Source organism: Mesoplodon densirostris, chromosome 8 (assembly GCF_025265405.1).
Source record: "Mesoplodon densirostris isolate mMesDen1 chromosome 8, mMesDen1 primary haplotype, whole genome shotgun sequence".
NCBI classification, from domain to species: domain Eukaryota; kingdom Metazoa; phylum Chordata; class Mammalia; order Artiodactyla; family Ziphiidae; genus Mesoplodon; species Mesoplodon densirostris.
Window position 1 is genome coordinate 106427130 of NC_082668.1, and position 26524 is coordinate 106453653.

The window sequence follows — 26524 nt, forward strand, 5'->3', positions numbered from 1 at the left end:
TGCCAGTGATTACCATACTTGAATGATGCTATGTTTTGATTGAAAGATCCTTCAGAGGTTAAAGGTATCTAGACAGACATATCCAAATTAATATTTAAGTACTGTCGCAATCAATCTATCCCAGTAAAAATAGATAATGAACAAGGACCTACTGTATAGCACAGGAAACTATACTCAATAACCTATGTGGGAAAAGAATCTGAGAAAGAATGTGTATATGTATACGTATACGGAATCCCTTTGTTGTACACCTGAAATTAACACGACATTGTAAATCAAATATACTTTAATTAAAAAAAATTAAAAAGCACACCACAATAATATCTTTTTCTGCCTAGCAAATATAAAAATCCAGTGACTCAAATTTTCTTAATGATAGAGAATGCAATTCATCATTTTGGCTGCTCCAGGTAAGTAGAGGCCTTTAAAAAAAAAAAAAAAAACACTGAATCATGCAAACTGGAAATATTGGGACTTCAATTTTTTTGGCCACCTGACACTTTTAAACTGGTTGAACACTAAACAACAAAATTCAAACCAACAGACTAAAATGGCCTCCAACAGCATGTTTTTCTTCTTCAAGTACATTAAGACAAATTCAATAAAGCAGAGTACCATCTGAGATGGAGCCTATTGGGAAGAAACATACAAGAAGCAGGTGCTCTTGCTGCAGCTGACCTTGGCTACAGCTAGAGCAAGGTATCTCTTCAAACCCATAGACATGCTCTTACTCATTGCATTTGTGATCAGTTAACGGAAACATCTAGAGATAAAAACCCAGAAGGAAACACAGCAGCCTCTTTTCCCTTTTAACTTGCACAAAGTTTGTCACATATTCACATATTCATATCATTCACATATGATAATTTCATAACTACATGAAATTTGCATGAAGGGATTAAAAAATTCCATCTTTATATACACCTTTCAGCCAGAAAGATTCATCAGTACTGCCTGAAGATAAATTAAACTTTGGCATGGAATATAATTTATGAAAATTGCAAACTACTTGAATTGATTACACCAAAAATGACATTAAATATTGATGACTAGCAAATTTATTCAGAGCAATAAAAGGTGATGTTTAAATAGAATGAAAACATCAATATAAATTTAAAAAATATATTTTAATACTAAATCATATCACTGATGTAGGTTAATTAAGTGAGTACTTTTTCATCATAAAAACATTTTTAATCACTCATATCTTAGCTTCTGATGGATAGGTAAAACATGATAGATGAAGAAAGAAATATGATTCCTGTTGGAAAGAGAGATTACATATTCTGTTACTTTTCTTTTATCTGGTGTGTTCTTAGTGACAGATTTCCTCAGAGTTAAAAGTTGAACAGACCCAAACTTAAAGGAAGCAAGTAAGAAACACCCATTGATTGCTGACGGCATTTCATTACTAGCAGTAAAGCTATGTAGTGTAAGAGTTGGTAAAATAAATACATAAGGAAAGAAAAGTAAATCTGGGTATACTGGCAGATTTTGGAACCAATTTATGCTACTGTCTGAACTTCAAGTTTTTTGTAAGAGCAGTGCCTTGGTTTTGATAATAATACAGTATCCCTAACATTTCCAGCTCTATTTTGTCTTTAAAGCTTTATAAGCCCTGCTCAACCTACTTTCAAAAAATCCTTTCTAAACTGTAGCTATAAGGCGGACCTTTCCTACCTGGACTAATGTGGCTAAATTCTCTCTCCCTCTCTCTTTCTGCCTCTTTGTCTCTCTCACACAGTGTGTGCACGCACACACACACACACACACACACACACACACAGAGTGAGCTCTTTGAAAAGAAGTTTCATTGCACAAGTCATCTTTCAATTCCTACCACCTGACAAGGTGCCTGATTTGTTTTAGGTGCTCACTGACTGCTTGTGGAATGAATGAATGATTCAGTGAATGATATTTGAGCCTTCCCAGGCCCTACTGCCAGCAGTGGCAGCCAGTTCAGAGGAACAACTTATCTAAAGGTTGATTCTGAGTCTCACGGTGGAAATGACCAGTGGAGAGACGTCTGCTTAGGGACCAGGGCTTCTTTTCTGTGCAAGTTATCAGGCAGCCACCTAAGTGACGTGATTTCAGGGAGTATCAAAGAAGCTCCTAGTTTAAAAATCAGTAGCTCTCTCCACCACCATATTACTGATGCCCTAAATCCCTTGGAGATGCTGTAACGTATTTCATTACATGGTTCTCAATAATTATCAGGAGTCAGGTATCACTAGGAAGGGTGAATGGTCGCCTACTGACTTAAAGTCAACTTCTAATAAGGTTTAAATAGCTGATACATTCTTTTTCTAAGAGTAGGTTTTGATGATAGGAATGAAAAGTAATAGAGGTTCCTGGACATCTGAAGATATAATATGTACAAGGAGAAAAGATACAAATAGAGTTTGAAACCCCCTCAAATTTTGCTAAGCGATGACATCATCTTCCATTGTTGTAGCTAATAAATCTAGTAAGGAAGAATCTGTGAAATTATGTTTATAATTATAAATGCCTTATGAAATATTTTAATCATTTCCCAGGTCTAAAATAAAATAGGAATTTTCCTTGGGCCTGGTTCCACAGTGGTCTTGTAGGGTTTTTAGCACACAGGGCACCTTAAGATGTCACCTACCTACAAAGAGCTGGCTGTTGAGCTGTAACCGGAAATGGCCCTCCTCTGATGTCTCCCTGGTAATCCTTGGGAGGTTGTCCACCTGGAGTGAGGTCTCCTTGAGGTTCCTCTCAGCCTGGACATAATGCCACTGGTTGTCATTCAGAGGAGAAGAGGACTGGACTATGAGCTCTATGGGGCCATTCCCAACATCAATGGCAAAAGTGATCTCGGAAGGAGCTGAAACCAAAAAGGAAACAGGTAGAAAGTTGAAGGGAGTCGTCAGTGCATTTAGGGCACAAGCATACCCTGAACGAATGATAAAAACGATCATACATCAATAGCTAGGTAGAGCGGCCTTCAGATGAAATCCCTGTAGTATTAAAATTACCATTAATGGTAATAACTACCAACTACTAAATCTCAAGCTCTTTTTTTGTCCCACTTGGTTCTCATTGTGAGAATTCGAGAAACAGGATAGGGACCAGAGTCACTGATGCTGATCTGACAAAATGCACCTGCTCCAAGGTTCTGGGTTTTCTGGATCTGTTCTGACTTCAACTGTGTCCTCATGGACAGCTATAGATACTTGGTTAGCTAAGCAGCTACACTCCTGCGAGGAGAAGACCACACCCTGGAAAGTCCAGTGCTTGGTATTATTCATTATGCATATTATAATAATGTATTTCATATATATATATATAACATATTATTATGTGTATTATATATATTATTATTCTATAATGTATTATTTCATCAATACATATGATACAAGAATTCATGCTGTTCCTATGACTTTTTTTTAAAAGGAGGCTCAGAAATTTTAAGTGCCTTGTCTGCATCACTGCAAGTGGCAGTGTCTGGGAACAAACACAACCCTATCCCCCCATCTCCCCACGCAGAGCTCCTCCCATGACCCTTTGTGCCCTTCTATAGCAATCTGCTTATCGTACAAGACAGGAAAGAGCCAGTAAGGGGAAATGCTACCTGTGATGATGATGATGTTGATGATGATGATGACAGGAAGATAATAGTGGTGGTCATGATGGTGATAGTTGTGGTGGTGATGATGATGATGGTAGTGATGGTAATGGTGGTGATGCTGATGGTGGTGATAATGGTGATGGTGGTGAAGGTGATGGTGATTGTGGTGATGGTAGTAGTGAGGATGGTGGCGATGGTGATGGTGGTGATAGTGGTGATGGTGGTGGTCATGATGATGTTGGGGATGGTGACGGTGATGTTATCACCATTAACAGAGAGAGAGAGAAGTAGAAGCAGCACAGCAATACAATGCACTCTGAGGAGCACTGCCCATAGATTCTCTCATTTTAATCCTTAAAGCAACTCTATGAGAAAGAGTTTTTATATTACTTTTATGCCCATTTTATGGGTGAGAAAATGAAAGTTCAGAGAAATGAAATAATTCACTTGAAGTTGCCTAGAGAGTAAGTAGAATCTGACTCCAAAAGTATAATCGCCATCTTTTTTCTCAATTTTAGTATATCTTCTTATATTTTCTTTTATTATGTTAGAATTCTAAATCTGAAGGATGTGGAGAGGTAAATTATAAATTAAAGTTGAGGGGAAGACAGTCCCCTCTCAGGAACAGCAGTCTTCATATTCCAGACCTTCCCCTCCTTATCAGCACCTTGTGATGGCCCCCCTCCTTTACACCTGAGATAGAACATGTGTATTTCTTTGACAAGGTCATCAACTAGCAGACCTGAAGATTCAGCAATACCAAAGGTCAGTCATCACCCTGGACCACTCCTTCCTCAGGCTTTAAACCCCAACAGAAAGCCAGACTTGGTATAAGAAACCCCCAATATGCAGAATTTCAAGTAGCAGAGAGTTTGAATTTTTTGGCTTCCTGGTGAATGTGAGCCCTGACTGCAAAGAGAGGCAATAAGATAGAAGCTTTACAAATGGGATTTGAGACATGGACTCTGGCAGCCCCTATGACCTGAGGTAAGTTTTCGAGCTTGTCACCTCTTACTTTTATCCTTTGTAAAAGGGAATAAAAACAATACCTAATTGTCAGGTTGTTTATAAATTCATCCTGACAAAGTTCTTAGAACTGTGCCTAGCATGTAGGATGTACTCAACAATGATAGCTATTGTTATTATCATCACCGTGGCATGGTTCACCAACCCACGTCAGTTGTCTTTGGCTCATAAACCCATGCATTAATGGAAACAGAATTGAAGGGAGCAAATCAGATTCAACAATTGAAAGATTAAATAAGAGTGAAGTTGGTCCTTTGAGCCATTGCTTGTTTCTTATCAGGCCACCAATGCTACCTTGCAGCCCTGCTTATCTTGAGACCAAATAAACAATTACTGAAATATTGAGCATAAATGTATTTCTCTCTAAAAACATAGGTAAAGACTCTTGAAGTTGAAGGGGAGGAATGCTAAAGATTTTGCTAAAAGCCTTCCTGCAAAGCTGGTCTTGTGGATATCCAGTTCCACGCAGACAGCACATCGCTATGGAAGGAAGGCTTGCTCCACTGCTGTGACGACCTGCTACCCCCTGTCACCACTACCTCCTTGTTAGTTTCTGGTCTGCACTTATCTCTGCCCCCGCATTTATCCCTCTGTTGTGTAACGATCTGGTTATGATCTGTCTCCCTAGCTAGTGTGTAACCTATAGATGAATTGGACACCCAGAACCTAGGATTGGGCCTTGTGTACAGGAAGCTCCCATCAAACTAAAATTTCATTCATTAAAATGTTACCCTGCACACACTAAATGCAATTTTGTAATTTTCTTTAATTTTTTTTCTTAGTTTTATACCAAGGTGTTAGGTTGCTTAAAAACTTTCTAAAATTATTATTATTTAACTTTATTCAAGTCACTATTAAAAACCTACTATGTTCAACTCACTCCTCCTAGAACTAGGGGAGAATCAGTGAAATGCAATAATAATAGTTAACATTTATTGAGCGCTTACCATGACCCAGGTACTCTGCTAAGCATTTTTCATGAATCAACTCCCTACAATCATATGAGAAAGGTAATATTTTACAGAGGAGGGAACTGACCCACAGATAGCTGAGAAGCCACTCCAACCCAGAGGGGGCAGAGTCAGGATTTAAGTCCAGGTGATGTGTCTCTGGAGCTCACTTTTTAACCCACTTGTCCTATGAGAAAACCACCATCCCCAAAACCTATGCAGTCCCTACCCGGCAGTCAAAGCTAGATATAATATGGGTGCCTGGAAAAAAACTGAATGAAAATAAATGTAAGTACATGGTGATACTTCCAACACTGGCTAGTGACTTGGTGGACAGGACACCTGAGGCCAACGTCAACTAGATCTCATTTGCTGGGGGGATGGGCATAGCTCAGTGGTTCTAAATGGGAAAGCTGGAGGCCCAGGGGCAGCATTACCTCTATCATGAATTTACCATCTTCTCCCTCCAACTGTCTGACAAATATCCTCCCTTATCATTTACACCCTATGGTTCAAGACAAAGCAAAGGAGTCACTGGAGTCTTTTAGTGGGGTTTTACCCAGCCAGGGCCTGTGCTAAGCAGAGATGAATGAAACAAAATGAGCTCATGGTATACTTTTGAGAAGACTGACCAAGAAGGAGCATGTCAAGTGGAGGAACCTGCCACAGGCATGAGAGATTGTACACCAAGTGGTCCTAGGAGATGAGAAGATGCCTTCTAAGTCTCCTGTACAATGTTCTTCCTTCCTCAAACTGTGACACCATCTCTGTGTTCTCAGCTCTACACAGGTCAGGCATGTGAGATGTCTCAGGAACCATAATGGAATAAAGAAGAGATGCAGGGCCTTAATGTAGTCTCCTAACCTCTCTGACCTCCCACATATTCATCTGTAGAATGAGAAGTAAATGAAATATTGTTAAACATTTTTGGAGACATGGACTCTTGGAGGAGCTGATGACAACTGTAGCTCCTATTCCAGAAAAAAAGCACACACAGTTTTACATTAAGTTGTAAAGACCTGCTGAATGTCCTATGCCTCAAAACATGGAGGAAAATCATGCTATTTTCTCACCTTCTTGGCTCTTGAAACAGTTTTGCAAAGCAGAGCAGGGAGTTGTTCAAATGAGCAAAGGATTGAATCCTGGATTCTGAATCTTACTGGGTGATGTTGGGTGTGTTATTTACCCTCTCAAGGCTCACCTTCCTCATCTGCATATTGGACTGTGAGTTGAACATGAAAATCATAATGCAATATCTTGATGATTATAGATGAGATTATTTGAAAACAAAATTAAATAATGAATATAAAACATTCAGTACTATGTCTAATTACAATACTCAACCATTTAGTATAAATATAATTATTATTAGAATTAATCTTTCCTATTCTTGAGGATCTGAGGATTGTATCTTCAAGTTACCATCACAGTTGGTAATATTATTGATATGATACATTTGAAAGTCAGAACTCAAACTTCTAGAATATATAGATATAGATGAGGATATAGATATAGATATAGAGGTATAGATATAGATTTAGTTGTTCCTCCATCCCTCCTCCCCTCTCTACTAAGAGGACAAACATTAATCACCTGGAGACAACGTTAGACCCTATCAGCCTCGAGATGCCACTAGAAGAATCTACATAACAAACTTGACTAACTAGCCTTTATCTCTACTTCTGAAGCCTAAAACAGCTTTCCTTTATCCTATTATTTCTCCAAAAATTTATTGTTCTCTTTTTAATATGTCATATGAACTGGAGGTCTAAGTCACCTTGTTGAGTCACTCATTTCCTCTGGGTATCTCCCATCCCTACATGAGGTATACATGTTAATAAACTTCTGTTTGTTTTTCCTCTTGTTATTCTGTCTTTTATCACATGGTTCTCATCCAAAAACTCAGACTTTTAGAAGTGAAAATGATCTTTTTTTCCCCCTACAGGCTTTAAGGTCAGCTAGCTGCCCCTACCACCCAAGGGATAAGGCTGGGCTCTGGCAAAAAGCAGTCTGAAATCTTTACTTCCCTGTCTAGAGGCATTTGTTCCTAGGTAGTCAGAGGAGTTGCATATCAGGAGGATTGTGTGGACAGCTGGCAAAGAAGTGCTTTCCCACCAGCTGAAATGTGGCTCCTTCTTGATGGAAAGATAGCCTTGACGAAAGTAGAGATTCAGAATTCAGAACAGGGAGAGAAATAAATTAGACCACTGCTAACATTTGTTAAACTCCTGAATCCAACCAGAAATAAAGTGCCCCACCAATTCCGGACTTGGTCACGTGTCTTGGTACCAATAAATTCCCATCCTTGTGTCTACCAGTTAAGATTGAATTTTCTTTTACTTGCAGCCAAATGCATCTGATTGACATATGGGCATCAACAATTCCATTTTCATAAATAAGCACTGAACGGGTGAGGAACTTGCTCACAATTAGAGTTAGAGAAAAAGAAATTAGAATCCACATTGGGTTCTAACCAGTAGTCTCTTTCCGCTATGCCATACTGACCTCAACAGCCATTTCCTTCTGATCCCCCATCCACTCCAAAATATCTATTTCAACCTGCACAGCCATTGTGAGCTAATTGTCAAAATAGCTATTTTTTTCTCAGTCTCATTTGAAACAAATCCATTAAGACTTGAGGACATAATGAAACATCTTGCCTTTCATAGAATATAGACTAATCTTAAAGCTACAAAATTCAAATGTCTTAGTTGGAAGTGATCCAGAAAGAAATAAATTGAAAATTTTAGGTAAACTTCTTGTTCCCTGTCCAACAATTCGGATACATCAATTTTGAAAACTTCTGTTTGGATAGTTACAGAGGACTACTCCTTGGGGATGAGGAAGAGATCTACTTGAGAAATCTACTACATTTATGTGAAGGCCATTTTCTTTCTAAGAAGCTGATCTGTAGAGGAATCTTACTATGAACACTTTAGGGTGAAAATTCCATCTGTGTAAAAGACATAGGTTGAGTGCCGCTGTTAGTAAGAAATGCAAGATAAGCCCCATTTGTTTGTTTGTTTTTCCTTTTAAATAATAATAATAAAACAAAATATTTTGAAAATTTTGAGGCCTCGTACTTTAAACAAGTTTATACAAAATCTTTCTCTTTCAAAAAATACAAATTCTCTGATCTGGTGAAAAAGTGTGCACTGAACAATGACATCAATGGATTTTAAATTTTTATCAGATTTAATACCCCTTGCACTGAAAACATTTTTGTGCAACCCAAAGGACAAAATATAGTATGAGGAAGTACAAACAAATTGGACACTGAAATATAATTAACATGAAATCATCACTCATTACCTTGTGATAATATGTCATGACATTTGCTGCTGCTTTAATGAATCGAAAGGCCTTAGGGCCTGATTGTTATTAAATTTACATTGAGGTTATTATATCCATATTAGGAAATGGCTGGCACTCAACTCCACATATTTAAAGCCTGGCCAAGGTAGCTATGAGGGATCTTATTTCACACTAAAGCCACAAGAGCTTCCTGTCATTAGTAGTCTAAATCATTGGAGTAAAAGGAGATTACAACTCTCAGTTAAAGAGATGCCTTTCTTTGTATTGGGCTGTAGCTGCAGAAGAAACACTTAGCTGCTCTGTGCTCTGCAGGAGACCTGTACATGTACTTCAGCCATCTCCTCCAGCCAGTACTTTTGTCTCTTTTTCTGGAGCTCTCAAATTTCCAAGTTTCTGTTGCTAAGACATTATTACTTAGGTTTTCAAGGGTATTTCATGCTGTCACATTATTATTGTAATATGGTCAATTGCCACAATCAAATCATAAAAAACATGCATTTAAAACCAGGTAAATGAGGCACCTAATGAAAAGCATAAGTCTTCATGGTCACAGCTTTAATAAGGGCAAGATGGTGGGAGCAGTCCACCTTGTGTATAAGAAAGAATTGGGTATACTGAATGCAGAGAATCAGAAAACTAGCAAAAGCAACTAAAAGTAGATCTGTTTTTTATTATTGCTACACACCAGTAATTCTAAATAATATCAGCAATGAAACATTCCTCCACCGGGGGGGGGGAACTTTTGTAGGTTTAAGTTGTAACAAATGTTGATGTTAGTATTAATTTTTAATAATGTGTAAGCTTCAAATAGTACATTTTATTACCTACCACATATTATATTCAAGAGGGAAGCTAATATAGAGAACTCCTGATGTACCATTGGCTCCTGAACATGAAGACTCATATATGTGTTTTTTTTTTAAGAATAAGAGCTCAATTTCTGATTTCCCATTTTTACAGTTACTGTGCTATCATTGTTTAACTTAGATCTACTGTTGAAACAAGGAATATATAGTACCACAGGGGCTGTGAACACAAATTGTGCCCAAAGAGAGCTTAAGCAACTCTAAAACCTTAGGAACTCTGTAAGGTTTTACCAAGTAGAATAGTAACCCATGATGAATTTTCTAATAAAAATATTTTAGTGTTTTTTTTTATTTCAGAGTTATTTGAAAGTGGCTAACATTGATCATGAAAAAAATACATAGAGATAATAGCAATTTCTGGAATTTATTATAAAATGGGATTTTTATGAATCTCTATCAAACTTAGCCTTATGTTTAAAATCTTTCCTAAAATGTTTATATCTATTGCTTAATGTGAAAAACATTTTAAATTTAAAGTTAATAAAAAGTATCCTTTGATCAGTAAGAGAGAAGATAAACGGACAAATCTGATTATACTCTCTTTGAACATGGACGTAAAAAGAAAATCAATTCTGATGAACTCATTCACAAATTTGCATAAGTCAAGTCTAAGGAACAAAACTCTTAATGTTACTACTATTACTTGAAAAGACCAGTATGTAGGTATTTTTCCCTTTTATATAAAAAATGAATGAATGAGATTAAAATTCTTTATTGTATTGTGTTTCTTTTTTTGTACTGGAATATTTTTACTGGCATGATTACAAATAAAAGTTTATTAACAGAACACTTCCCCATCTGCATTTGTATTACTTTTCCTTTAACTTTATGATTATTTCTTAATATAACTTGTATATAGGAGATGGGATGTTAAAAAATGATCCATGTCCTGACACCTAACTCACTAGATACACCCCTATTCATGGTGAAGTAGTAGAGAAACGATGGAAATTCTGATTGGTCAGTCACATACTCCTGGTGATGGGAAATAAGTCAAGAAATTACTTGCAGAGAAAAAGTACAACAAAAATTTCACTTCAAGTATAAATAGAATGCAGAATACTAATGTCTTCAGCTTTCCATAGAAATTGCAATGAAAAAGTTCCGTGGTGTGGAAGCTTAAAAGAACAGGTAAGGGCTTCCCTGGTGGTGCAGTGGTTGAGAGTCCGCCTGCCGATGCAGGGGACGTGGGTTCGTGCCCCGGTCCAGGAAGATCCTACATGCTGCGGAGTGGCTGGGACCGTGGCCGCTAGGCCTGCATGTCCGGAGCCTGTGCTCCGCGGCGGGAGAGGCCACAGCGGTGAGAGGCCCGCGTACGGCAAAAAAAAAAAAAAAAAAAAAAAAAAAAAAAAAAAGAATAGGTAATAAATGCCCATGGATCAGATAAAAGACACCATAAATAAATTATGGGAATTTCGGAAATGCACTAGTTTGAAGAGAGAATGACTCTTTAAACACTGATAAATAATAATAAAACAAAAAGCATAAGAAGGAACTAGAAATTATCATTGTTAATTTGACAGAGGCCCAGGGAGATTAATTTGATAATCTAAATAATAAACTAGTTGTTGGTGGCAAAGATAAGATTAAAACTTCTGTTGACCAGTTATATTAAATTCATAAATGAGAACACTTACAGCTTATTTCAAGTCGGATGAAGTCTTTAATGCCAAGGTTTTCTAGGAAAACTCCAGATAAAGCCGTGGTTTTAAAAAAGAAGGAAATGTCAGCACTGAATTCCGCATGGAAGGTAGGAAAGTGGAGGTAAGAGGCTTCTGTATAAAATGATACCGCATTCCAGAAGTGTCCTGCAAACGAAAAAAAATCCTGAGTATGGTTCATTGTTTTTGAATGGGGTACAGGAAAGCACTGGGCATGTAGATAATTTGCAAGACTGGGGGACACTGCAGGGAAAAAGGATAAGGGAATAAAACATCTTGTGCTTATGTAAGACAGAGAGAAATCTTCTTTCAATTTAGTACTCACGGTCACCATAGCAACGCAAGGGACCAATTCTCCAAGCAGCTTCTGAGTTTGATCTGTTGGTATCAGTGATAACTATCTGAGTGACAGGCAAGTGGTCTTTGAAGGAAAGAAAGCCAGTATCATTTGTCCTGCAAAACATAAATTTAAGAAAAGAGAGGAGAAAATGTGGGTAATCTAGGGATTCTTTAACAAGCCTCCTCTTTTCAAAAGTGATTTTGCTGGTTGCTGCAGGGTTGGGGCAGCAGGGGAATAACAGAGGGCCTTTCATCTCATAGGTATGCATGAAAGTCTGGGATGCCAATTACAAAACCCATGGCCAGCTTCCAAATACAAGAGCATTTTACATCTTCCTTAAGTCTTTCCAGAAAAGCAGATAGTTTACAGAGCTTGCTGCTGCTTTTTGTAGCTCACAGGACCCCACCTGCCCAATGCAGTGCTGATGGAACATGAAACGTTACCTCTCTCCATGAAGAGATCGGCTATCTCAGTAACTTAACTTGAAATAAGCATCATAAAGCCACTTAAAATCACTCCAAGGACTTGTTTCAGCCACCTGCCAACAGGTTTTAATCAGTTTAGGATGTTTCTTATCACCTTTTAACTCTAGGTGGTTTGTTGCTTTTTACTTTTTTCTATGTTTTAGAGATCTTTATTGTTAATGACTCTGGCTTTGTCTCTGTTAATTATACAACTAGGAAACTGACTAGTCATCCTTTGACAAGAAAGTTAAAAATGAATGGGGTTAAGCTATTCATGTTTCCTTTTTTTTAACATCTTTATTGGAGTATAATTGCTTTACAATGGTATGTTAGTTTCTGCTTTATAACAAAGTGAATCAGCTATACATATACATATATCCCCATATCTCTGCCCTCTTGCATCTCTCTTTTTTTGTGTTGTGTTTTTGGACTCATGGTAAGGACACACCATTTTACTGAGAGTAAAAAGGAAATGTAGGTAAGAAACTGACATTGAATGAATATGCAGTGATTTTGAGCCAGAAATGTACTAGGGGAAAAGTAACACACCTATGCAGTGGGTACCATTATTTCCATCACAAATGAGGAAACTGAGGCTAAGAGATATGAGATAACTTGTCTATGGCCACAGGGCAGAAGAGGCAGGGGTCTAGTCACTTGGTGTCTATTTCAACCCTAAACTTAACAAGTATGCCATAAATATATGTTAATCTGAGCTGAACTGAATTATATAAGGCAGTCTGATAATTGCACATGGGTGGGTTGGACTGTCCAGCCACACAGCCTCAGGTAAGCACAGGATGCATCATCTTGTTTGTTCCTGAGAACTGGGAGACACAGCACCAAGCCACAACAATCAAGGCAAGGTATATGATGTAGCAATTTGTTTATGAGAACACAGAGGAGCTAATTCATATTGGTTCTCTCTCTGTAGACACAAAGACATCAACACCACACTCAAAAAACACTCAAGGGCTTCCCTGGTGGCACAGTGGTTGAGAGTCCGCCTGCTGATGCAGGGGACACGGGTTCGTGCCCTGGTCCGGGAAGATCCCACATGCCATGGAGTGGCTGGGCCCGTGAGCCACGGCCGCTGAGCCTGCGTGGCCGGAGCCTGTGCTCCACAACGGGAGAGGCCACAGCAGTGAGAGGCCCGCGTACCACAAAAAAAAAAAAAAAAAAAAAAACACCACTCAAAATCAATGTTATATCTCAGCATCCTTTGCATATTTTTTACAGCTCTGAGTCTAAAGACAAAGAAAATAATGTGTCAAGTTATGAATTAAGGATGCATGGCAAGGTCCAAGCAGTGTGATGAAGTGCTTTAAGGACATAGATTTAGAAGCACACAGATTTGTTCTGAAATCCCGGATCCCCAGTTTCCACCATAATTAGCTTGGGCAAATTATTTTATTTCTGAGATGCCACAGTATCCTAAGTTGAAAAATGGAGGTAATGCCTATATCACAGAGTTATAGAGAGAAGTAAATGATATGATATAGTCATGGTGCCTGATCTATGGTAAATGCTCAAAAATAGTAGTGTTAACAGTCATTTGAGTTCTCATTTTTGCCCCTGAATCACTGCAGCTTCAGACAAGTCAATTTATCTTTTCATACATCGAGCTATGATTCTGTCTTGGAGGTCTCCACACTACACAGAACATTGTGGAAAATTAAATGTTAAGATTAGACATACAACTCCTGAGATCTGTAGAAAAACGCACTAACTCATCTTGGTTATAAACAAATCAAATATTCACTTGTACATATACCCTTACAGGTCTATTCACCCAAAATGTAAAGAAATGCACTATCCATTGTCTGTAATTTGAGTACCTGTATTTAAGAGGCCAATCAAAGGATCTGGAATAAGATTCTTGTGTCTATTTGAAAGCACATCTATGAATGTCACATATACACAGAATAAAATTAGAATCTTCATGTTCTAATATTTTTTTCAAGCAGACATTGCAAAGCAAGTTTCAAGTAACCAAAGTGGAATAAAGACCAAACTCCTGTAGAAACTCTACATTACTATAGGATTTTCTTTCTCCCCAATTCTTCTTTCATTTTCAAGGTGAAAATGGTAGATTCTGAAGTCTGTCCCTCAGTGCCAACCACTGTCTCCCTCATACACTATGGCATCTTGTCTGTATCAATTTGATGTCCTGGCGCCAAAGTATTGGAATATACAAAATTGCTCCAAGAATAAAAAATCTCTTCCAAATAACAGAGAAAAAGAACTTCATATTTAGTTTGATGATGCAGAGCATATTACCAAAAATACTTTTTATATAAAATCTAAAAATCTCTCCAAAGTTGTTTAATGTGGTAGAAAAAAAACTCAAATGCCTACAGGGGCCAGGAAAGTAATAAAAATGAATGAAACCAGCTTTGTGTTAGGTGATAAATGGGACATGACACACAGCTTCAGTGTCATGGGGAAAGAGAGAGAGAGAGAAAGAACAAGAGGAAGACTGGGAGGAAGTAGTGTTCTCTCTATAGGAGACAGTGATAGTCATTCATTCCTAACAGGTAATTATGCTCTTCATGAATGTAGGACCAGTGGGCCAGACTGGAATATCAGCATAAAATTTCTCAATTTTTCAAATCTTAGAAATGGATTTAAATTCTTCAAAAAAAAGAAAAGTATGGTGGGAATCAACACTGCAATAAAACTGACCAATAAAACAGGTGAGGGCTGTGTTCAACCTACAGGTCACCTGGGCATCAAGGGACTTTGCAAGTTCATTCATGCTCTTAGCATCACAGTGAGAATAGTGTTTGGATTTAATTCAATGTGTGAGCGACAAGGCTGATTCAAACATTTCAAAGTATTAATGGGTAGATTAATGGGGGTGGCATAAAAAATGATACAAACTGCAGCTGTAGAGTTGATGTTCTACACACGAAATTGTTTTCCTTTGGCTTTTGTATGAACTTGTCTTCTCAAGGGCAAACACTTTATAGACTTTGTCTTCCTTTGGAACAATATACAAGACTCTTCCTAAAGGCAAAGGGTGCTTATGTACTTTATAAGTACAAAAATGATTGTGCTGTAGTGGGAAGGCATTGTCATTAGGCCAGACGGACCTAGCTTAAAACATGTGCCTCAACACATGGGTTGTATGATGTCATGAGGTCAGCCTGGGACTCAGTTTCCTAATTTCTTAAATGGGGATAATAATACTAATTCGATGTTGTTGTATAAATCAAAGTAGATAATGTATATAAAAGTTCACATGTTGACTATCACATAGTAAGGATTCAATAAATAGTTATTGAAAGTCCCAGTCAAGTGTGAAAAAAAATGTAAAATACAAAGAATTTTTGAAAGGAAAATAAGAAAAAGTGCCCCACTGTTGGCCAGCCAAAGATCCCAGCTTATGGAAGCTTGAAGGGCATAAAGAATAGATAACAGACACATGGTCCTCAAGAAACACATGTGTCCTAATGATAAAACATGCACATTAAGGAAAAGACTCAAATATTCTCAAGAGCAAAAGTATGGCACAGAATTAGCCAATGTGGTCTCCTCTTAGTTTTTCTATCTGAATCTAGGGACTTTACCAAAATCAGGTTTGCAGAGCAGAACAGGGGCTACTGATTTCTTTAGTGTATCATTAAAGTGCAGTGAAGACTCATATACTGCCATTTTTTTTTTCTGTCAGCCAGTTTTTGGTTAACTGTTGCAATTCTTTTTATAGCATCATTTGGGTGACTGAGCTGATTAAGAGAGATTTTTTTTTCCTTTTTATATTCTTCTCTCTTTCAGTCACCCAAAAGTAACATATAACACATTATTCACAAAGAAGATAAACCTAGAAAATTATGTAAAGAACTCAAGACCTCAGGTCCCTTGGAAACCCTTCTGTGACTCTGAATGAATTATTCTCAGGAAACTCTGCATACCTTTCTGTTGAGTGGGAGACATGAAGCACTCCATTTGCTGTGGCTGCAAAAGTGGTATAGCCAGGATGAGGCCCATAAACAGTTCTACAAGCCTAAATGCCATATCGATGCTTGACAATAATTTTATTTTAACTTTGGTTACGGCATTATTTACCTTTTGTCTTCCTTATTGAGACTTAAAAAAAAAAAAAAAAGAAGAAGAACCTAAGGGATTAGATGACAAGAAGCACACAATGAGCTCAAGGGTCACTTGGTTGACAAAACAGCAAGTGCAAACATTGACTGTGGTCACATAGACAAGTCCACACCAGAGGATAATATCCTTCTAGCTGCGCCCCCACACTGACCAGGCCATATCCGGAGTCTTGATTTCAGTCCCTAGTACAAGAAACATGAGGGGCAAAACAAAACGATGTTGGCATATATTTAACATTTTCAGAAACTACATTTCTTCAGTAAATACTTTAAGAAAACTCAAGCCATAGGGCTCTTCTCAAGTAGATGTGAGAAAACAAAATCTGGTCTTGGTATGTGAATACAGCCAAAGTTTACCCAATACTAATTTATTGTTAAGAAATGTAAATGGTCCTCCAGATTTTATGAGTATAAAACTGATTTTAAAAAGTACTAGCAAGGTTGAAGGTTTTTGTAGGCATCATGGGATTAACCTGTTCTGGATAGGAAAGAAAGAAAGAAACATTCAGTAGTGCCATAAAAGCTCTTCACAGGAAGTCTGCATTTTTTCTTCTCTCTCACTCTCCTCCCAGACCTACCAAAATTGACCTCTTCTCCTTCCAGCCCCCTGAAACTTCAGAGAATCGCTCATTTCCACAGAATGGAAATGCCAGTCCCTAACTTACTCCACGTTGCTGCAGCATTTTACAGTGCTGCCTTCTTTCCTGTTACACACACACACTCACACACACACACACACTCACACACTCACATGCATTTTCCGAGGAATACATATTCATTCAACTACCTATGAAAGATCTCCTTTGGACATCAATCATCATCTCTTAACTAATATGCTCAAACCCCCTCCACTGGTCACTTCCCCAGGGATCGGCCACCCTACTTGATACTCAGTTCTGTCCAGGCCTTGGTCCCAGGCTCTCAGCTGCTGAGGCCGTACACCTGCAGATCTTCATGTCTCCTCTTTTTCCTCACTTCCTCCTTCATTCTTGACCGACGACTTCCACCAAACTCCCCAACTTTAGGTCTCTGTTCAGCTGCCCTATCCTCATCCTCCTGGCCTCAGTTTTACTCTGAGGTCCAGAGTCAGCCTGGGTCTGGGAGATAGTTACCTGACCTGCCCCTTACTTTTCCTCTCTCCGCCCCCTCCCTCCCTCTCACTTGTGTCCACACCTCCAGAAACATACTCACACATGTGGACCACAAGATGTACTTTATTGCTTCAAACCTTGTAAAGAAGTCTCTATCTCTTACAGGTAGGGTCCAAATTCCAAAATATTTAACATATTAGAGTAGAAAATAAAATGCAATTTAAAACCACCCTTGCCTTTTACTGGAGGAGCTCTTCCTAAAGAAAAAGATCCATATGTTAGAGGCCCTGCTTGGGTGTGGGGCTGCTATTCTTAAACTTACTGATGGCTCTGGGGTTCAGCTGAGAATCTCACATCTCAGGACCTGAGGATGGGAGCCACCTCTTACCTTTCTCTGTCTAGGTGAGCACACGAATAGAGTTTTACACCTGATCTTGTTTCACCCTTGGCACAGCCCTATGATGGCATTATAACATTGCCTGCCTTGTGCAGCAGAGGCAACAGAGGTTGAAAGAGGAGATACAAATTCTCAGGGGGCACTGTTGGCAAGTGGAGAGGCTAGGGTTGGAACCAAAACTTTTGCCATAACCGGTGTGCTCTCCTGTTCCCCAGGCCTCGTCTGGCTCCTGCAGAGAGAGGCTCTCTCGTGAGTGCAAGCTGTGTTTCCCACATCTGTCTACATCTTCTCCAGGCAGGCTGGAATAACCTGGCCCTGAGTCCTTGAGTTGTCCTTGTGGGTTTCGGGCTGACTCTCCCCATTCCATTCACACACTTTGATTAGGTTTCAGTTGACTAATTTGCAATGATTTTCCAGCCCTGCATTCTCTGAGCTTACACATAGGTCACCTTGACAGGAATTCTGGGAGTCCACAAACTCTTCAGTGACACAATTATCAAGCAGTCTCCTTGTTGATTTCCACGGAGGAAGAAACACTCCAGCCATGACATGGTGAGTTTTACCAGTGAACTTTCAGAGGGCAGCCCCATTTTGGGGAGAAGGGTCTTCAGTGCTCTTTCCTAGTCTCACCTAGAGTGTGATGGCTGAAAGATATATTTGATTGCTGTGGTAGGCTAGTTAGTTATCTTATGCATTTTATTGCATATATGTATGTATAGCTTTCGTAGAAATTAGTTTAACTTCTATAAGTCAATGTTGCCTCATAGTTCATTTAAGATACTGTAAAAATAAAGAAAATAATAATAAAAATGATGACTAACACATTTTTGAGAACTAAATACCTGGCATATCTGCTAGATGAGCAAATTAATGCCAACTTAGCCAGCACTCCCCAGAGATAGGCATTCTTTTTCTCTTTTTGGTTTTATTTTTCTTTTCTTCAATCAAACAGGAGCCTGAAGCTCAGAGAGGCTAAATGATAGTCACTAAGTGACAAACACAGGATTTGATCATCCCGGTACATAATATGATATTACATAGAGGTCAATTATATTTTACATCCTGAAAGTGAGGGTGCTGCCAGGATAAGTAGCCACAATTGTGTGTGTTCTAAATATATTACATGTATTACCTCATGATATTTTCACTAAAAATCTAGAAGGCACATTTGCAAAGGAGATAAAACTGTTTCCCCTCTGTTTCCTCCTCCTTCTTCTTCTTAACGATGAAGACTCTACTTTTTGAAAATAATGCAAAGAATGTATTTATTTGTAGGTAGCTGAAAGTGTTGCCATGGATCTCAGAGCAGGACCAGGTGTGACAGAAATGACAAACACTGAGAGGAAGAACGGAAGGGGAATACAACATCACCAGGGTCCTGTCAGAGCTGTCCACACCTGCTGAAGGGTTCCAGCAAGTTCTGACCCAAAGGAGGTTGCAACTAATGCCTTCCTGTGGGGCTCTGTTTTGACCCCCAGTGAGTTCTGTGGTGAAGCCACTTGCTCAAAGAGACTGTCATTTCACCCCAGATTCAGGGAGGCCAGTTCTGAACTGACTCCCTTGTGGTCTGTATAAAGTCCTAAGTCCCTTCAACAATTTGGCCACATTCATCAAAATAGAAAAGTGGATGATTTAACAATTCCAAGCCAGAAATCTATGCGATAGAAATAATAACTTTAAAAATGAAAATAAAGTATGTCAAGACTCAAAAATGTTCACTGCAATATTTTTTCTAATAGTAAAACATCATTTAAAAATAAAATGTTTATTATTTTATGATAAACTGTAAGTTATGAGACAACTCACTTTGCAGCCATTAAAATTGACAGGAGGCATTCATGTTTATGCTTATTTAATGATGCCAAGTCAAAGCTCTTCAAGACGTAGTTCATGTAGAAAAACAAGCTGCAGATAACACATTTAATACAATCTCACATTTCGTAAAAACTGAATGAACTTTCATATTAATAAATATGGTATGTGCTTAGGAAGATATTTATATGTAGATGTGCCCTACATGCCCCACTATTATCTCTAGGTATAAAATTTTACATGTTGGGTGGAAGTAAGATGATACAAAGTGATAGTGATGAAGGAGCTTCCTTTTTATTTAATATTTCTGCAATATTTGAATTTTTTATAATAATAATAGGACATATTTATTTTGTAATAAAAAACTCCTAAATTTTAAAAATCAGGAGAAATTATTCTCCCTGGGCATTGTTAAATATAGATACCTCAGCTGGATGAATCAGAACTGAGAGCTGTAAGCAAACTTAAAGAGCAGACAAAAAGGTAAGCAGCTCCTCTAATTTGGTCCTGAGTAAAACTGCTATTAGGTGAGTAATGCTACTTAGTGGCAAGTAGGCACATTAAAATAGAAGCCAAAGTCTCATTGCATTCTTAAGTCAAATGATAATATTTTGGTATACAATTGCCCAAATCAAACTGTTGTATAAAATATACTAAAGAAATGTAAACTTTTAATCTTGATATTGACTTTGAATTCTATCTATTTCTGATACTCACAATTTTGCAGTTACCCAAAATGTGTAATGTGACTTTACAGACAACTTAGAGATAATAAAGTTGTACAGCCTGACAGGTAACTGAGGCAACTGAAGCCTCAGTCTATATTTGTGTTTCCTATAATCATAAAAAAAGAGTATTTCATAGCTATGTTTTGTCTTCCAGAACCAACAGGTCTTAAATTGCTTATTAGAAATTTTCCAAATAGATGAGAGGATGGTGGCATCATTGAACAAAAGGCACAAAAACAGGGCTTAATGCTACACTTGTTGAAGTATTAACTATTTTATTTCATCTAGAATTCTGTAAGATAATGATGTGATATGTTAGTTTTAAATGATCAACCCCTGGTTAGAAGTTGTGTTTTCCCATTTTTGTATTGTTCCTTTTTTTTCCCCTTGAGTGTGTGATGTCTTCTATCATGTCCTATCAGATGTACCACAAAACACTCTATCTAAAAACAATCTGAGGGGCTTCCCTGGTGGTGCAATGGTTAAGAATCTGCCTGCCAACGCAGGGGACACGAGTTCAAGCCCCGCTCCGGGAAGATCCCCCATGCCACGGAGCAACGAAGCCCGTGCACTATAATCACCGAGCCTGTGCTCTAGAGCCTGGGAGCCACAACTACTGAGACCATGTGCTACAACTACTGAAGCCCGCACACCTAGACCCCGTGCTCTGCAACAAGAGAAGCCACTGCAATGAAAAGCCCGCGCACGGCAATGAAGAGTAGCCCCCAATCGCCGCAACTAGAGAAAGCTTGCACACAGCAACAAAGACCCAACACAGCCAAAATAAATAAATAAATAAATAAATAAATAAATAAATAAATAAATAAATAAAATCGATCCGAAACCCAGTCATGGGATTGTTAGTGTAAACAAGTCCGTATCAAGTTGCCCCAGGATATATACTTTAAGTGACAATTTAAGGAGTAAAACAGCAGAACATACCTAGCAAGGGGAGGTCATATTTTTCTAGGAAGATAGTATGGGGATAAAGGGAAAAAAAATCATTCATTCATTCACTCAGAAGTTAATGTATGAAGAGCCTACTATTGCCAAGCATACTCTTTCCAACCCAAGGCTCTGGCTCTGACTCCATTGCTAGATGCACATGGAATTCAGGGACTGAGTGAGTAAAAACCCAGATAAACCCTTCCTAATCTCTACATGGAATAGCTCATAAATAACATTTATGAATAAAAAATTGCCACCAGTTGAGATTGTACAATATTACTTTTTAAAATAAGAGATAGAGCCTTTCTGTTCTTTCAGGATTCAGAATTCCTGCCCCATTTAGGACACTACTGAGTCTGAAGCATCCTCACTGCACTAAGTGTGGAGATCCCAGAGGTGGAGATTTGGGGGAAATCAAAGGAGGCCTGAGAGAGCAAAGAATATCCTACGTGAGGAAACAGCAAAACTCTAAACTCCTGGATGCAACCAGCATCTTCTTGCTAAAGGCAATTGTCTCATTAAGTCTCCAGGGAAAGGAGTGAAGGGCCCTTGTGAAGGTCAAGGTCCTGGGGCTGGATTAGACACGTCTTTACAAACAGAACAGCTCAAGACAAATGTATAAAAAGCTAACTTTGGGAGCAGCATGATCACTTCTAACTACTCTTTGATAGCCGGGAGAAAATCAACCTGCAGCAAAAAGTTGAGGTTAAATTTTGAGTAAATATTTCTGGTGAGAGAATAAAAGGTGGGTAACAGCCAGCACTGCAGCAAATATCAGTTAATTCTAGAATCACCATGGCCCAATGTACCAAAAGGCAGAGAGGTAAAAATATATTTAACAGGAGTCATTCACCCATCTTTCACTCATGGCTTAGCACCATTTATTAAACAATTTCTCTGTGGCAGAGAAGTAGATTCTAGGGCTAAAGAGTAGTTTGAAGCTCCAGGATTCCACATGCTGAGAAAAAAAAGAAATCCCTTACATATCCTGCTTAAAAAAAAAAAAATAAGAACAATAAGTTTCCTTTTTTGGATGATCAGATAACCAGAATTTAAACTTTATACCATTTTCTCCTTCTGTTCTATGCCATGTCGCTTCATACAAGGGTGAAGTAAGGGCAAGAGGCAAAGAACAGAGTTACTAAAACTCACATAAACATTTCTATACTTGCTTATGAATAAATAAAAGAATGTCCTGCTGTTAGAAAAGAGAGCTTCACCTTAGCTCTACCTGGTTGTCTGGATGAGAAAACTTTTCATCCGGGCCATGGGCCATCACGAAGAGGCACACTTTGGACCAGCCCTCTGCCTTCTCCTCACCACCCAACCATCCTTTTAATCCCTCTACCACTATCCTCTGTGTCCCATTTTGTACCCCTCCACCCAGATGACTGTTTTTCCACCCCTCATACAGCCCAACCCTCTCCTGTGTGATCCCCAGGCTTGGAGCTGTCGCCAGTTTCCTTTCTTGTTCTCAGCAGCCCATCCATCTGACGTGGTTAAATCAGAGAACACTTGATTGGGGGGATGTCTATAGGCTGAATCATTATGTTGAAGAGAAGTTCCTTTGCAAACAATCATTTACTGTGAGATTGTTATTCATGACAAGTTTCCTCATTTCTTTTTTTTTTCTTCCTGTTTAGTTCTTTAGTTGGGATGGAAACCCCAGGAGAAGTCAGCTCCATAGTACACCTGATCCACATCTCCCTGAGGCTTCCCTCAGGGAGGGAAATGGAAAAGGATTCTTTTCCATTATAAGTTATTACAGAGCATTGAGTAGAGTTTCCTGTACTATACAGTAAGTCTTTGTTGATTATCTATTTTATGTATAGTAGTGTGTATACATTAATCCCAGACTCCCAATTTATCCTTCCCCACCACCTTTCCCCTTTGGTGACCATGAGTTTGTTTTTTATGTCTGTGAATCTGTTTCTGCTTTATAAATAAGTTCATTTGTATCACCTTTTTAGATGCCACATATAAGCGACATCATATGATATTTGTCTTTCTCTGATACTTAACATTTTTAAGAGACAATATTATCTAGGAGTCGTCATACATCAAACTGCTCTCTACTAAATGCTATACCATCCCACATCAGTATTCTGAATAACTTTACCAAGAGCATAAACTTAAGGGAAGTTTATAAGGTAAATATGTTTGAGCTTTCTTAGAAGCACATGGACACCAAAAGGGGCATGCTTGTCTGAGACAAAAGTTTGAAATGTATGGAAAGCCAGCTGGACCACATGTTACCTAAGAATCAAGTTGGAAGAATGTTAAAGAACATGACCATTTCATAGTAGTGCCAGCTTTTGTGCTTTACCTTTCTGTAGTAAATAATAGAATTGAATATTTAAATAATGAATAAATTTCCACAAGGCTCTGCTGTGTTTCACTCTGAATGTATGTTCTATGTCCACAACCCCTGTTACAGACAAAGAAAAGCTCTATCATTGCTATTTCACATACAAGAAGCTTCGTGGGCTTCCCTGGTGGTGCAGTGGTTGAGAGTCCGCCTGCCGATGCAGGGGACACGAGTTCGTGCCCGGGTCCGGGAAGATCCCACATGCCGCGGAGTGGCTGGGCCCGTGAGCCATGGCTGCTGAGCCTGCGCGTCCAGAGCCTGTGCTCCACAATGGGAGAGGCCACAACAGTGAGAGGCCCACGTACCGCAAAAAAAAAAAAAAAAAAAAAGAAGCTTTGTGATCTGGATTTGACCTTCTTCCCTGCCTACATCTCCTATAAGTTCCCCACATGAAAACTGTGCAAAAACTACACAAAGATACTTATATTTGGGGGAAGTAGTGATTTTTATATTATTTCACATTTCCGTGTCTGAATACATGGCAGCACCTACTTGTACTACAGTAATTTTAGCTCACTTCTTCTGATCCTTCAGATCTTAACTACACTTTTCCTTGAAATCAAACTATCCCAGCCCATGGGCACCCCAGGTTGACCAAGAAGCACATGTGTGCTTCTGTCTATAACTGAAGTCATCACACTGTTACATTTACTGCTAAATAACTAGCCTTTTCTTTTCCACTGTCCTGCAAGTTCCTCAAGGGCAGGGATTGTAATGCTCTTGACTTTCTCTGCACAGCAGACTGCCTGACTGCACAGAGTAGGCACTCATTAGACATGTGATATTTGAGTAAATGTCAGCTGGAATAGTACGTACAGTTGCCTCTATAATACATTATTTTCCAGAATCGTTTATGACAGGTTATGACTTGTCCTAATACAGTGAAATCTAGAAGAGTTCAATCAGAATCTGCTCCCTCATGAGAAGGATAGAAGGAAATTCCTGATCTCACCTGGATTGGTAAAGTGAATCAGAAAACTGACTTTTTAGGCTTGTATAGCATTTAGTAGATAGCAGTTTACTATATTGCAACTCCTAGGAAACATCATTGTCACTTAACAATCATACACTGAAATGTTCTTAGTATTTTATATACTATACCCTGTATTTTATATATATATATATATATATATATATATATATATATATATATATATATATATATATATATATATATATATATATATATATATATGAGATATTCAATATAACTCTAGGACAGCCATGGGTAAAGTCGGCATCTTTACAAAGGGAAGTTCAGATCATTTCTCTTGATCTTTCGTAGGTTGATTGTTGAACAAAACCTACATCTAAAATTAAATAAAAGGTTGCTGGCCACAGAAAGTGGCACATGATGAGGCTTTCCCCCTGGCTCTAAAGGAAGAGCAAAGGCTTATGAAATATGCAATAAGCCATGTTGGAAGAGGTATGACAGCACCAGAGTTGAGGAAAAGTTTCTCTGAGCACAACCTCAATGATGAAGTCAATAGGAGGGGTTCAAAGGTGAGTGAACGAGTAAGAAGGTCAAAGGAGGGAGAGGCTGGAATCAGAGTAGAAGAGATGATCAGTGGGAAGTCTTGGAGAAGAGAGAGTAGCAGCATTTCAATATGATGGTCTAATTTTCCACTTTTAAGTGCTATGATGTGGTTCTCCAGCCCTTCTCCTCAGTGTTCCTTAAATTAAGCCCAGGCATGGCCATTTGTACTCTAGGAAGGGAAGGCACTGAGGCAGCCTTTGGTAGGCAAAGAGTTTCATCAAAGGAAAGGCAACAGTGAGCAAAGATCAAGAATTCAGCCAACAAGCGAGTGAGAATTGAAGGCACTTAGGAGAAATACTTCCTCTGTTCAATAACTCTTTATTTTCTACCCCCCTTACCAACTTCTCTGATTAGACAGAATAAAATGAACATGTTTCCATGTAAGTCTATAAATCTATACATTTCTAATGTCAGCATGGTGAAGGGAAATTAAAAAATCAAAATAAACTGAGCAAATCTAAACTGCTGGTTGCAGAGGATTTTGACTATGTTTTCCTGGCCACACAACCATTTAGCATTTCCACACATCTCTCAAGCTTGTAGATGCCATTTTGGGATCCTTCCTCCTCCTTAAATGTCTTCTACAGTCATCTATTCAGTTAACTACCATCATCTTCTACTCTACAAAGAGTAGGTCTTCAGGGATATAATGTTAAGAAAGACACAGTCTCCAAACAGAACAAGAGTTGTTTTTGGTTTGTAGGCCTCCAAGATGTGACAGAGGGCTCTGCAGGGTAGATTGAGAGCACACAGAATGGAGAAGTCCAGTCAACTGCATCTGATTTGACCCCTGTGAAGATCGTGATGTTAGGAGAAAGGACCTGAGGTAGAAGATAGCTGGGCCCCTGGGCTGAGCAGCTGGGGAGTTTGTCAAACAGAGTAAATTGGAGCTCTGTTTTCCCTAACACTCCAAGGACAAAGTTAATGGCAGGAGCTGAGCTCTCCTGGAGTAAAGAGATAGGAGGGCCACATCTATCACTCCTAAGGTCAAGGAGACCTCCCCAACGGCACATGTGCAGGGAGGCTCCTCTGGGATCAAAAAGGGAGGGGGCACCATCCCATAGTAGGTGTTGTCAAAGCTCCCAAAGGCCTCCACGCTGGAATCCATCTTGGCAAAAAGATGTGCACGCATATTGGGAAGGGCCCTAAGACAGGTCGGATGTGGGAAAAGAAGCAAAATAATTGGCCAGAGGAGAACAAAGACCCGGAAGAACTGCCTCTACATAAAAGACTTAACCACGTTGTTACTGTGGCCCTCTTCATTAGGGAGAATGCCCACACCCTTTCTCCCTGGGTGTGTATTCCTGTTTTGCTTCTGTC

At 38.8% G+C, this 26524-nt stretch overlaps 1 protein-coding gene across 1 annotated transcript in view; it reads right to left on the minus strand.

Moving 5' to 3' along the window:
* The window catches only part of CNTNAP5 (contactin associated protein family member 5), a 914769-nt gene that overhangs the window by 138884 nt on the left and 749361 nt on the right, over positions 1–26524 (minus strand). Inside the window, exons 15-17 of the mRNA XM_060106110.1 lie at positions 11736–11863; positions 11387–11557; positions 2630–2848 (exon numbers count right to left, since the gene is read on the minus strand). Coding sequence (XP_059962093.1) covers positions 2630–2848; positions 11387–11557; positions 11736–11863 — 518 coding nt within the window. The remainder of the gene's footprint in view (positions 1–2629; positions 2849–11386; positions 11558–11735; positions 11864–26524) is intronic.